The sequence below is a fragment of the Drosophila nasuta genome, chromosome 2R, assembly GCF_023558535.2.
Source record: "Drosophila nasuta strain 15112-1781.00 chromosome 2R, ASM2355853v1, whole genome shotgun sequence".
Taxonomy (NCBI): domain Eukaryota; kingdom Metazoa; phylum Arthropoda; class Insecta; order Diptera; family Drosophilidae; genus Drosophila; species Drosophila nasuta.
The window spans coordinates 15,467,119-15,481,491 of NC_083456.1; the positions used below are offsets into that span (position 1 = coordinate 15,467,119).

Here is a 14,373-nt window from a genome sequence, read left to right on the forward strand (position 1 = left end):
ATTATACCCACATTGGAAAGCCGCTAATCGAATTTTCATATTTGCCAAAACCATATATATTTGCAGATTATATGATGACCCTCATATCGGCCACTTGAAAGCAGCGAATAACTCGACAGCGACAAACCAACTAAACACAGCTAAAACACCAAAAATGCCAGCAGCATAACCAGAACCAGCAACAGCAACCAGAAACAGAACCAGAACCAGAAATGGCTGCAGTCTAATTCAGCGGAACTGAAAATGGGACAATTTGTATATAGATAGATAAACCACACACACAACATGGATGTAGCATTAAAATTACACACACACACACAACAAATAGGGATACACGTATTTTACCCCATACACAGACCATATAACATAACGTAGTTAAATCTAATAGATCTGACAGTGCTGACGTGTTATTGATTGCAATGCAAACACATAAAGGATACGCATAACTACCATATAAATTAAATGCTACGTAACATATATAGATAGTTCTCTCATATTTGGCACATTGCGAGCTCAGAGATTCCAAAATATTTATAACACAAATTGCAATATCAATAAATACATTTTTAATAACTGTCGTCGTCAGCTGTCAACGGCATCAAAATGTTGTCGAACAAATTTCAAAGTAACACTCACAAAGCAAAAGCAAATGGAAAAAAAAAAAAAACAAAAATAATAGTTATAATAATAATTGGAAAATTGCATAACAGCTCTTTCTCTGTATCAATCTCTCTCGAAATATTGTAGTTTGCAAATAGTGCTCTCGAATAGTTTTCACCATTTTTTTAGCAATTGTAAATATTTAAAAGGGAGTTTTTTGTTGATTGCATCTGTCTTATTTTGTAGTATTGGGAAGGGGTTTAAGATTCATTGCCTTGGCGGGGAGGGAGCAGGGAGGTCGATCCTCCCGACAATAGCATTTAAGTAGGCAGCAAAAACATGAAACTAAATAAAAAAATGAAAAATTTAACAATTGTAAATTATCTAATGTTAGCGCAAAACGGAATCGAAAGATGTATGTATTCAAATTTAAAAGGAGTAAACCAAAAATATAATAGAAAAAATTCTATGCTTATATATATGAAAATTTATATATATACACTCACAACACAATTGACCAAACAAAAGTTAAACTTTATATTTAGAAACTTAAATGAACATACTTTCAAATAGCTGCAACTAAATGAAAGCCAACTGAATAGAGACTTGTTCAAACCAAAACAAAAACAAAAAAAGCAGTTCGCATCTTCTAGCATAATGTCATTTCGAATCTAATATCCATTTGGTCGTAATAATCACATCTATTCACTCTCGTACTAGGATAGCACACCTCGATTTCAAGCAGTTCGTAAAGCTTCGCTCATTATTCGATAAAGCAAAATTAGCAGAATGCTTGTTAGTGATACTAATTTTAAAAAGGAATACCCAGATAATGTTACTTTGTTTAGCGATTACTCGACGATGTGTTCTTTAAAGTATTTCAATTTGCATTAAAAACAAAAGACAGAAGTAAAACCGAAGCCAAAAGCATTTTTACATAATTTATGTGTACTAATCAATATTTGGCAGAAAGTTAATATGCCTTATATATACAATATAGTATATACTACTACAAGGATATGCGCTGCAACAGCTGCAAGTTATCTCACATGATTGAATGTTTGCCATGTGGGTAAGGAAGACAGTAAGACAGTAAGAAGGCAGCCATCTGTTATGGCAAATTAAAATATTGTGCTGAACACATCAGATATAATTAAGTACTTAAATGCGAGCACATATGCGACGAGGCTATGTGTGGTAAATTGTGTTATCTGAGTTATTGAATATTTTTGCTTGTTAAGCTAAGCATGTTATCAAATTAAATCAAATCAGATCAAATTCATTTTGATTCAGTGATTGTAAATAAGCCGAACTACTCAGCATTCGAAAAATATATATACATAGAGAATATAAATATCAACTAAAGCAAACTAAAAACATTAACTACACACACACTCACACACAGACGCACATAAACAATACTTCGTTTATAAGCAACGCATAACTAAACAAGTTCCAAGCAATTCATACAAATATTCCCACAAGCTCACACACACACACGCATAAACAACACACACACACACACACACACACCTCATCATATCAGATCACATCGCATGGCATCGCATCGTACATCGCACATCAATGCAGTATATCCAAAAACAATTTAGCAATTAGCATTAAATATTAACGAACTGTCTGAGCAAAAGCAAACTAACTAAAGCGAATGACTAAGCTAAAGAGAAAGCAACAAACCACTAAACGAAACCGAAATGCAGCGCAAAACAAATATAAATTAAACAAAACAAAACAAAAAAAAACAAAGAAATCAATAGGCGCCATCAGCTATACGAGTATGTAAAATGAACAAAATGTTAAATTAAAGAGAAAACCAAAAATAAAAAACAAACAAGAAATATTTAAAATTCTATCTCCTCATGCTATTTCATTTCATGCTGGTCGAGTTCGAATTCCGTGTTCTATGCTCCGAGTTGAGAGTTGAGAGTTGCATGCGTCTCACGCTCCTTCAGTTTGAATTGCAGTCAGTCAATTGGGAAACCGGAAATGGAAATGCTTGATGCGCACAACTGCAGCTGCTGGGCAGTGATTGAATGATCTCTCTCTCTCTCCCTCTCTCAGTCGTTATAGGGGTCAGCAAGTAAATAAGTAAACACAAGTACTTCGAGCCCATAGATTAAATTTAATTGGAGTAACAAAGGGTGCACTTCCATCACCAGACTTTAGTCAGCAAATGGGTTAATTATGTGCTACATTTAATGCACCAAACTAAGTGAAGTGATTCAATAATTTTAGCATCTAAGCTGCTTTCCCAGCATCGATATCAATTTCAAAAGCCACACGCACTCGGAAAGCTGAGGCAGCTGTTAAATGTAATTAAAACTGGTATCCCGCAAAATGAATTAAATAAATTGAATTAGCCAAACGGACGCGAAAAATATGCAAAACTGAATGCGTGAAACCGGCAAAACAGCGAGCGAAATAAATAAATTAAAACCCCCAAATGAAATATGAAAAAAGCGCGTGCTGTTTTCTTTTTTATTCTATCGCAGCCTGGCCACATTTGCACCTAACCTAAAAAGCAGAAAAAAAAAAGAAGCGGCGACAGGTGCTTAACAAGCCTGGGACTCTATGTGTTGCCATCTCTGTCCAACGCTCATTGAAATGCCGCGCAACAAGCATTTATGTAAATTGAAAATATGCTGGAACGGGGCAGCCATTTAAATTCAATTGTCGGCCACATCTTGTGTCGCCATGGAAATCCGAGTGTATGAGTGTACCCAGAGTTTTACAGATTGAGCAGCGCGCTACAGAGGAAGAGGCAGAGTGCTGGGTACACGCAATGAGAATTTATATTTATTATTATGATTACAGTTCAGTCCGAGATCGCGGGTCGTGCAGAGAGCGTGGTGTGCAGCCACAGCGAATTTCCATTCACATTCGAATTCGTATATCAATAAGCAAGTGACAGTCTTGGAATTGCACACACCCACACACACACCCACACACACGCACACACAACAACACGCGTAAATTTATACGTCATCATGGAACGCCTGCTGACCATATTTGAGAATGCTGATCCCTTCTCAACCTGGTGGCCCACAATAGCCGCCGTTGCTGTTGGCATTGTGATTACTGTGCGGTAAGTTGTGATGAAAGTGAGTAAGAGAGAGAGAGAGCAAGAGAGGGGACAACTCATACATTTTCATGAGGAAACTACGGAAAAGCGTAGCACTAACGATAAGATGTGGACACTCCGGCAGACGCTGCAAACTTTCGCCGGACACGTCTCTGCGTTATACATAGTATATATATGGACATGCTCATACTCGTATATATAAATGTCGCGCCAAAGTAAAAACTCGCTTTATTCGAAACTTTTTAAGTGGATTTCATAAAGAGGGCGAAGACTTCTCCGCCCTCATCCTCCCCTCCTCAACTTTACTGCTTACTGTTTTCTCTGTTCTCTTCAGCAGCGACCCCCAACTGTGTGCGGCTGAGCGCTTGGATAATATGTAATATCCAAAGATTATTTTTGCGCGTTGCGCTTTGAGCATCACGGTTTTTGTGGCCTGCGACAGTTGCAGGTGCAGAAGCGGGGCTCCGGAAATGTAGGTGGCGAGTGCGAAGGGAGGGCGTGGCCAAGGTGGCAATGAGCAATGTTCTGCTGCAATTGCAATATGTAGCGAAAGTGGCAAACTGACAACTGCGGCAAGTGCCAGAGAAGCTGCTGCAAATATTTTGTAAAGTGGATTTTCTCAAGTTGGCTAAAAGTAAATGAATTCGGAAATGTTTGCTAGCAAATCGCTAGCAAGCACTCTCCACAAGCCAAAGTGCCAAATAAGTGTCAACCAATGAAGTGGAAGGTCATAAATGTGCCATCCTCGACAAAAACTTACTCAAGCAATCTACCAAATTAACTTCATATCATTTGATAAGTGCGCGCAACTATCGCAAAAGAGCCAGTCAGAAACTGCATTTTAGCTATAATTGAATTTTGGGAATTTGTTGTTGACATTGTAGAGCACATATTATTGAAGAAAAAGTTGATATGTTATATTGTAAAGTTTGAAAAGTTTTCAATAGGCTTAATTTTTGAGTTTGAAAATTATTATCAAAGTTGTAGAGTAAATATTAAGAAAAGAAAATAATTTTTATAGTACGTAGTGAAATACTAATTTTTTAGTCAAATTTAAGATAATAAAGTTTTCAACTTAACTAAATTTGAAATAGTACTAGCTACATATTTGATTTTAGATATATTTTTGAAGTTATAGAGCAATCTAATTAAATGTAGATTACAATATGTATATTACAGTTTATGCAGCGAATTTTGATTTATTTATTTATTGGTTGTTAAAGTTTGAGTGGTCTTCAAAATAAACTAGTTTCGACTTCGTTATTTTAAAATTCCTTACTCATTTTACCCCAGAATAGTAATTGTAGCTTCTGTTCATACTGTTCAATAAATTCTCAGTCGAAGTGGAATTCTGTATTGAAATCAAAGTCTGAGTTTTAAAGCGAATTTTATTTAATTTTTTAAAGATTTATTTCCCACCCTGAAGTGCAATCGAACAAATTTTGAAGCCAAGCCACATTATTAATTTATTAAATAATCATAATATTCGACTAATGCTTCCTTTTAGCATTATAATTATTAAAATTTACTAATGCTCTCTATTAATTATAATTTATTTCAAATACTGCAAAAATTAAGCTGGCGACTAATCATAAAATTACCATCTAGTTTATTAGAATTCATTTGGTGTTCCATTTAATATTTAAAACAGTTGCGTGATTGTGCCTTTAAATTCGCAATTGTCAAGCTCATTCATATCCATAATTATTCGTCTGCCTATGCTAATCAGCCAACTGATTTCATTGACGCCTGTCAATGAGCCCGACAACGCTCCAGGCCACATGATGGTTACACATCATTAGGCGCCACGCCCACGTCTCTCTCTCTCTCTCTCTTCTCTGTCTCTCAGTTTCTCCTTCTCTCCCTATTTATACTCGCTCAATTTTGCATTTGCCCGCATTGCAGCACGATAATGAGCGGCCAGCGCTGTCCCAACGATAATCAAATCAAGAAGCAAATTGTCGTAGTTACTGGCGGCAACAGCGGCATTGGCTTCGAGATAGCCAAAGCGCTGGGGGGACGTGGTGCTCGCATTATCCTTGCCTGTCGCAACCTCACAGCCGGCGAACGCGCTGCAGCCATCATCAAGCGTGAGCTCGGCTGCCACACTCCACTCGCCACTGCCGCCGACGGCGGTGACAACATAAATCCGACGGAGCGTTACTTCGTCGAGGCACGGCACTTGGATCTCAGCTCCTTTCGCAGTGTGCATCAGTTTGCCGCGAGGCTGATGTCGGAGTTTGAGCACATCGATGTGCTGGTGAACAATGCGGGCCTGGTGTTTGGCGACACTCGAGTGCCGACGCCGGATGGCTTCGAGCAACACAGTCAGGTGAACTATTTGGCACCGTTTCTGCTGACGCAGCTGTTGCTGCCACATCTGAAGAGGGCCGAACAGGGCCGGATTGTGTTTGTATCGGCGCACGCCCATCAAGCGGCCAAAATCGATTTCGATGATCCGCTGAATGTGGGCACCTATGCGATGAAATTCCATGCACGCGATGCCTTCGCCCACTCCAAATTGGCCGTCATTCTGGCCACACGCTGGCTGGCCAAAGTGCTCAAAGGTAAGTGAAGTGAAGTGAAAGGCGGCTGGGGATCAGTTGAAAATTGAAAAGTTTTTTGGCTTGTTAAATTATTGAATTCGTTCGTCTATATTTAATAGTGCTTGTTTCCTTACTTACACTTGATTTCCCCGCAGATACCTCGGTCACGGTCAATTGCTGTACGCCGGGTCTGGTGAGAGGCACTCGGCACCTGCGCAAGTAAGTATTAAGTAACGAGACCAATTGCAAATCCGCAAGCTAGCAAACTAGAATTGAAATCACAACTCACAGATACAGTCAAAAGCCGCAAAAACCGAAAAACCCAAAAGTTGCACTCTGTCCTAAGTGCAACTGCAACGAAGGCAACGGCAACTAAATTTTTAAGCTCATTTCGCGACCGCGCAAAAACTTTTGCACTTTCATTTGGCTTAACGTGCTCCAGCGGTGTGCGGTAGGGGTTGGTAGGGGCGTGGTTGCGGTCAGTGGGTAGAGTGGGCGTGGTTGTGGGAGTGGGTCAGTAAGCGGGTCACGTGGCTGCCATCAAAAGTGGCCCAAGTAGCAAAGTCGCCACTTGGCAGCGCATCAAGGTATCATCATCAAATGCCGAAGGCCAAATGCTAATGTAATTAAAGATTTCAACAGGAAAATGAAATGCTTCTTTCTCAGCGCCGATTGACCCAAGAGCTCAAGGCTTTACTGCATTGCCTTAATTATGATGCTGCATGTTGTAAGGCCTGATTACAGGCATAAAACTTTAGGCAACTCTCGGCGCAAGCAAGAAATATTCCCTTATAATTAACTCGTAATTAATTCGTATTATTCTAAGAACATTTATCTTAAATACGCTCATGTCCGAAACATTTTTATTTATTGTTTTTTTTTGTTTTGGGAAAAACTCTTATCGCGAGCATGTATTAAAGTGCTTTTGAATTGTACTTTTGTTGGTCATCTTTTGCTTTTGCTTTCGCTCTCTCTCTGTCTCATTCTGAGCTGGCAAATGCCGCAATCGCTATGAAAGGTTCCAACATTGTGCAAACAAAACTGAAATCCATTAGGATGCCTGTCAAGGACAGCAACAGCAACAGCGACAGTAGAGCGAGAGCGAGAGATTGTAAGTTGGAATAGGATAAAAAATAGAAAAAAGAAGCGAGCATGATGACATGGGCTTAAAGCCTGTGCATGCAAATTGGCTGTCAGCGCATAGCCTTTGTTTCCCCTCTGGCCAACTATATAGTATACTAAAGTATAGAACAAAAAAAAAGACAGAACTAAATTTGCACAATACACAGAAAAGGACGTGCAAACACGACAAACAGTTGCAAATTGCGGCAGAACAAAATGACTACAAGTTGCAACTGCAACAGCAACAGCAGCAAAAGCAAAAGCAGCAGCTGTAAGCAACTTACGAGTGCTCAGAATGACAGGACCGCCCCTTCAGCATCGTCTGCGTAGATAATCGAGCATCGAGTGCCACTTGCAACACACACGCGCTCACACACACACACAGTGTGCGGCTGCTGCAACCAATGTGAAACGCTGTAATTAAAATGCCAAGCACGAGACACGATACGTTCCGCAAGTGTAAACACGAGAGCAGCATCAGCAGCAGCAGCACTTAACAATTGCCTATTTCTTCTAACATGGGGCCAAGTTGGGTCCTAAACTTTGTCGCAAGTCGCAAATCGTGGTGCAGTTTTGAGTTATTGCCCAGACGCGCACAGCTGACAGTTGTTGCCCGCTGCTGTTGTTGATGTCCTTGTTGCGCCAGCGAAGCAAGTTCAAATGACAAGCGCACATCGTCAACGCCTTCTCCACCCGACTGTCGAATGATGAGTGCGAAGTTAATGCAAGATTTATTGATGCCTCAGATTTGTGTTTTTGGACAATCACACAATTGTGCAACTTTCTTTGGCAGTTATAAATTAGTTGCGCCTCGCCCGACACCAAAAGCTCATTTTTCACGCAATGAAGTCGTCCACGAAATGCCAAAATGCTAATCCGCTGAAGCATATAGTCAGAGAGAGTGTGTGTCAACAGAGAAATATGAAGACAAATGAAATGCCTCAAAAACTTTTACATTGCCGTAATATTTAATTCAAGTTTTCAGCAGTTTAAGCTGCGCATAGAAATAATTACGCATACGCCATGTACAACACTTGCTTAAGCTGCTGTGTGAAATCTAACAGCTAACAGCGTCTGCTGTTGACAAGCGATTGCTTAACAAGTTTACAACTACAACGTATGATGAACAAATGTTATTGAAGCATACTCAGGCCAGGTATGTAGTTTGTGCAATGGCACGCACCACAAATTACACAATTCAATGGCAATAATTGAAATATAGTCGAGCGAAATGACATGCCATATGGCAGGCTGGCTGACTGGCTGGCAGGCAGTCAGGCGAGTTCAATATGCTGCCAGGACAACTGGACAGCGTACGAAAAGTTGAGCTGTCAGAAGCCACAAAAGCATAATCCATCATAGACACGAAATTGTAATGTCTACACATGTTTGAAATGCTATCCAGCTGGCAGTTGGCCATGCCACCAAGCCTTGCCATGGCCAATGGCAGGTACCATAACCATAACGGAACGATAACCAGGTCGAAGCAGAAGAAAAGAGAAACAACATTGTTAACATGCGTCATTACAATTTGCAAAATGACATAAGAGCTGAGCTAAATGCTACACGCCAAGAAACTGGCTGATTATTTCATATAACATATGTCTGAGATAAACAACACGTTCAACACAACTAAATTTTCTCGCAGTGTTGCAATGTTGCACACGGGGCGAAACAATGAAAGAAAAGAAATCAAATGCCGGGGCAAGCGTACAAATCATTTGGACATAAAACGCAGCACCTTGACAGCCAGACGCTGTGGTTTGAGTCAGAAAGAGAAAGAGAAAGAGAGAGATAGAAAGCAAAAGCGGCAATAGGCACGTGGCACGTGACCCGGGCGCAACGCCAAGAACAACAGAACACACTCACACACACACTTAGACACACTCACACATAGAGCGGGTAACTGCTTCTGGCTGCGGCAATAAAACAGCAAATGAACAGCGGAAGTAACATCAAGTGGACTTGTATGTGAGGGCCTATAGTTCACCTCCAACTACAGACATGCTACATATGTATGTAATATGTACGTGTGTGTGTGTGTGTGTGTGTGTTATACATACACATTGATAGCTGTACCTTGCATGCATTTACTTCCTGTCCATTGGCTGCCTGCACTCAGTCAAGCGCTTCTTCAGGCTCAGGCTGAAGCTCTCAGGCAGCTCGTCCCGTTTCTTGTCGGCGTTTTTCAACTTTTTCTGTACATGTTTTGCTTCTCCAAGTAGATTTTGCTATTTACAGACTTTGTAGCGCCAAATTGAACTTTTGTTATACTTCAAACATACCCACACACATACACCCCCTGCATAGAAGAGCAGCTGTGGAGATAACTCTTTGACTTTCGTTGCTTTTACGGCTCGTTGCTGGCAGGCGGCTGGCAGAGTCGTATCTGCTGAAACAGCTGTCAGCTGTATGTGCTGCACTTTTCCCATGTTTGTCCTCTTTTTAGCCACCCAGCCATCAACCACCTCTTAACTCCCACCTCCCCCCATCACCAACGCCCGCTTCGACATGCTTGTCGTATACAGTTCACTTGTTCACCAGCATCCTTTTTCTCCTGCGGCGGTCAAGGCGCTTGGCAGTTGCCAGCAGAGAGACAGAGAGCGAGAACTAACAACACGCTGCTGCTGCCTGTCAGTCAACCAGTCATTCAGCCAGATTCTTGCTGTTATTTATTGAGCGGCAACTGCTTGTGCTCGATGTCTACCTAAAATTTCCAACTGAATTCAGTCTTATCTTCCGCTGAGCATAATTCAGAATTTCCAAAAAAGCAACGAGATCCCTTCTAGTTAGTGCTTAAAACCAAGCCAAGCAAAATCATTGAGCTCTTCTATCGTTGCTGTTGCAGTAAATAAATAAAACGTGTTAGCTATTATCTACATCTCTACTGACTCAAATTAAAGTTACAATTGATTTTAGATTTATAGAAAATCTCTCTAATTAAATACGTATTTTTAGGCAGCTTTAACTATTTATAAAATAAAATAACTAAATACTAATCTAACAAGTAAATCCTGCAGATGACACTTTTTCAGCCGTCTTTACTCCTATACCTCAAGAGATTTATGGCAATCATTTATACTTTCAATTAGTCAAAAACAAGCTTAAAAAAGTAAAATATTTTATAAAACATTTACTATTTAAATTAAAACTGTAATTTAATAGTTTCCTCTTTATAGATGAAGAAGGCATTAAACATATGAAACGATACATTCTTCTTTTTAATTTATCTCAAACTTTTAAGCAAATAATTGATTACGTTTCAATTACACTGTTTTGTTTCCAATTGAACTGATATTACTATAATACTTTAATGTGTTTTTCAAACTTCAAGCTCATTTGAATACTTTGCTCTATTTATATTAAAACTATTCTTGAATGCTTGAATATATTTAAGTGTAGTAATATTGCACAGGAGTGGACAGGTTGTGTCTGTATGTGTGTGTGTGTGTGTGTCTGTGTGTGTGTGAGAAAAATGCGAATAGCAATGCTGTTAGGTATTGGGAACTATTTAAAACGAGCACGAGTGTGTTTTCTGATGCGCTTTTCACACGAAACATTTTCATGTAATCAACTGTTGTGTGCTGTCTAACGAGAGAGAGAGAGAGAGAGAAAGAGTGAGAGAGGGGAGGGGAAGGGGAGTGGGTCGATGAACGTGAACTTTGTCTGGCTTAGCGGTTCATGCAGCAAGCCCTACGGGTGCTTAATGCGATTCAGAAATGCATCTAAAGAATTAGGAGTGCAGCAAGCGGGGCAGGCGAAGGGGATGGTGAAGGTAGCGCGAGGAGATGATGATGATGATGATAGTCGTACTCTATAGTCGTGGCAAGGGCAGTTTTAAAAGCGTTGCAGGGTTCTGGCCAAACGGTGAATGGAACCATTTATGCCACAACAGTGGCGAGGCAAAAGAGCAGAGGGGAGGGGAGCAGAGGGAAGCCAACGAGAGAGACAGAGCAGAGGAGCAAAATGATAGACGCACGCACACTTTAACACGCTTTTGTGTGTGGCTGCATGTATGCATGTATGTGTGTGTCTGTGTGTGCGCTTTACCGTGCCGTACTATGAAATGAATGAAAATGAAAAGCAGTTAATGCTCAAGTCACGGAAAAAGCGTAAATGGAAAAGTTAAACGCATTAATTATTTATTTATCGTTTTATCATGTTCAAGTGTCGGTGAACCTGTGCCATTGGACGCCATTGTAAACGAGCATTGGCAGCAGCAGCAGCAGCAACAGCAACAAAAAGCAGACAACAATAATACAAACAACATACAACAACAACAACAACAATGAAAACGACAGCTAAGCAAATTGAGCGCGAGCTGGTAATCCTCCTTGAAAAGGCAGCTGCAGCCTCGCCATTATTTTAGCATGGCGTATACTTAATATTGACCGTAGTCACTGTGAGCGGGAGAGTGAAGAGTGCGAACGTTGAATTTAAATTCGCATCCCGCACAAAAAAGGGTTTTGTTCTTTGGCCGTTGTCACCACAGTTGAAAGTGTAATTAAAACAATGACAAAATAAATTCTTTAACTTGCTCAGCCGCATTGTCACAAGATTAACAATGCTCGACAGAGCCCGCGAATCCCTTTTAAGACAATAAATAGTATAAGTGGTTTAATTTGCATGCTGTCAATAAATGAGTTGAGTAATTGAAATCGATATTCTAGTTGGCAGCACAATTACTCGCATGTTTATTTGATTTGATTAACAAAATAAATCATAGTTGCAGCATAGTTGAAATACTATTATCTCTAGAGTATATGATATTCGATTTGCAGCTAACTTCTCTACAACGAGCTGCAAAGTTCAAAAGTTTTCAACAAAACTCGTCGTCATTTTGCAATCTTGTTAATCCCTGGTTTGCTTTTTTATTGTATCCTTTATTGGGCAGCAGGCAAGGGCAGGGTCAACAATTCTTTCGCTTGAATTCAGCAGAAAATTGTGTAATTTGTTTTAGGAATAGAAGCTATTTATTTTCGAATGTTTCGTTAAAGCATCATTGCCAAATATTTATATTTTCTAACGCAGGGTATTTGCTAGTCTTGCGCTTTAAATTGTTTGTGACTTTTAATTAGAATGGAAATGAAATTAGTAAACTTTTGTGTTTTATATCTCGTTCTTTTTTTGTTTCGCACACAGCTCACCGCTAATGTCGGCTTTTTGTGTTAAAGTGATCACCTACCCCTGGATGTGGCTCTTCATGAAGAATGCCGTCGAGGGGGCACAGTGTGCCATTCGCTTGGCCACGGATCCCCAGCTGAAGCAAGTGACTGGCGAGTACTTCAAGTGAGTTGGCATTTCCGCCACAGCGGTTGCAGCTGCAGCTGGAGCTGCAGATGCGACGGCGCCGCATTAGCAGCACTTTGTTTCCTTTTTATGTGCAACGCACACTTCTCTCTACACTTGCAGCGACTGCGAAATTGCGCCAACTTCGGAGGCTGGCCAGGACAAGGAATTGGCCAAGAAATTGTACATGCAAACTATAAAAACGCTCGAGCGCGTTACCAAACTTACTGTCGACACGGAGGCGTGCACCATGGACGGGGCGGGCACAGCAGCGGGCAATGGCAACTGATTTATGTTGGGCACGCGGCAAGTCTGCAAAACTGCAACGTCTATTTGCATTTGGTTTAACAATTGCCGCATTAGGCACTCCGGCTCCATGTCTCCACTCTCTCTCTCTCTCTCTCTGCTCTCTCCTACTTCAAACCAAATAAAAAAAGAAAAGAAAAAGACAAGCCAGGCGAACAAACTGGCTACTTAGGAGACGCCCCCTTTCTAAGGGTCTGCAACTGAGATGCTCCGAGACTCTGCGACTGCCACTGCCTCTGTGCTTAACTCTAAGAAATATATGTAAATTTAATGTGCGAGCATCCTCAAAAATTTGCTGATTTTGTCTTTTATTTCATTTCATTTTATTTTCATTTTTACGTTGAGTTTTTCAAAAGGCAAAAACCCATGAACCCGTCATAAGCACAGATTTACGAGGCGCGGTCAATTAGAAAATCACCATATGTTTCCCCGAATTATGTTGTATTCTTTGTGATGTCCTTTTGAATATTGTTTTATGAATTTATTCAAAGCATTTGAGAGGTTCAACTCGACAAAGAGCAACAGACCGTAATCCAAATATATTACATAAATACCATATGCTTAATGTTTGTATGCTATATGCGCTAGCATCTGCTCGGAAATTTCAATGTTTTGCCATACATTAAAATAAATAATGGGCACTTTGAGTACACTTCTCATAGTATTTTCATAACCAGCTGTCAGTCAATTAATTCTGCGATCATCTGCATATCGCAATCTAAACTCGTTTTGCGTATACGTAATATTGTGTCTCTTGCTGCTTTAATATTCAAATACACACTTTATTGTTGTTTAATTGTGCTATCGCACTACACTATTCAATGCTCTATCTATCGAGTGCTGTGTCTGTGGAGGAATGGGAATGTGTAATTTCAGATTGCTAATTGCAATTAACAATTCTCGCCCTTTCCTCTTTCGCTAGCGCGCTGTCGTTATGGCAACAACTAAACAACACGAGCCAACAAACTGTTGCTGTTGTAGATTAGCCAACAACGCCGAGCAACAACTGATAGACAGTATGAGGCAATATATGTATATATATATATATATATATATATATATATGTTATATATATATAGATATCTATATGTATAGATATTTGCTATACTTCCAGCAGTCTCGTAAAATACAGAGCCAATTATTTTTTGCTCAGCTGAAACCGATTTCTATTAGAGAATGTGAGTGTGTGTGCGTGTGTGTCTGTGTGTTCACAATGCGTGGCAATGCGGAGGTTGTTGAGCATGAACGTGGATGCCAACCGAGTAAGCAGAGCAGAGCAAGCAAGCTCCACTTTGTATGCTATGGAAAATCTCTTTATTATATTACGTGCGTCGCTTTTGTTGACTGCCAGCTCAAAAGGCAAAAACAAAACAAAAAAAAGAGACCTAGAACTCAAAAAGGTTTGGCCAA

General features: G+C 40.2%; 2 protein-coding genes across 5 annotated transcripts in view; both read left to right on the forward strand.

The window, feature by feature from the left end:
• Positions 1-2,449, forward strand: part of LOC132787773 (patj homolog) — a 33,111-nt gene extending 30,662 nt beyond the window's left edge. For all 4 annotated transcript variants that reach the window (XR_009632580.1, XM_060795061.1, XM_060795063.1 and 1 more), the window contains one exon: positions 67-2,449. The gene's annotated coding sequence lies outside the window, so the exon portion shown is untranslated. The remainder of the gene's footprint in view (positions 1-66) is intronic.
• Positions 2,450-3,437: 988 nt separating this feature from the next.
• On the forward strand, positions 3,438-13,982 carry LOC132787776 (retinol dehydrogenase 13). Its single transcript, XM_060795066.1, has 5 exons — positions 3,438-3,703; positions 5,606-6,267; positions 6,402-6,465; positions 12,511-12,657; positions 12,781-13,982. The coding sequence occupies exons 1-5, from the start codon at positions 3,606-3,608 to the stop codon at positions 12,944-12,946; spliced, it is 1,137 nt and encodes a 378-aa protein (XP_060651049.1). The 5' UTR covers positions 3,438-3,605; the 3' UTR covers positions 12,947-13,982.
• The last annotated feature ends 391 nt before the right edge of the window (positions 13,983-14,373 follow it).

Excerpts from the sequence above, each read along its gene's own strand:
- LOC132787776 (XM_060795066.1), top strand. The coding sequence starts at position 3,606 with ATGGAACGCCTGCTGACCATATTTGAGAATGCTGATCCCTTCTCAACC. Across the intron at positions 6,268-6,401 it reads GCTGGCCAAAGTGCTCAAAG|ATACCTCGGTCACGGTCAAT; the intron begins GTAAGTGAAGTG and ends ATTTCCCCGCAG. Across the intron at positions 12,658-12,780 it reads GTGACTGGCGAGTACTTCAA|CGACTGCGAAATTGCGCCAA; the intron begins GTGAGTTGGCAT and ends CTACACTTGCAG.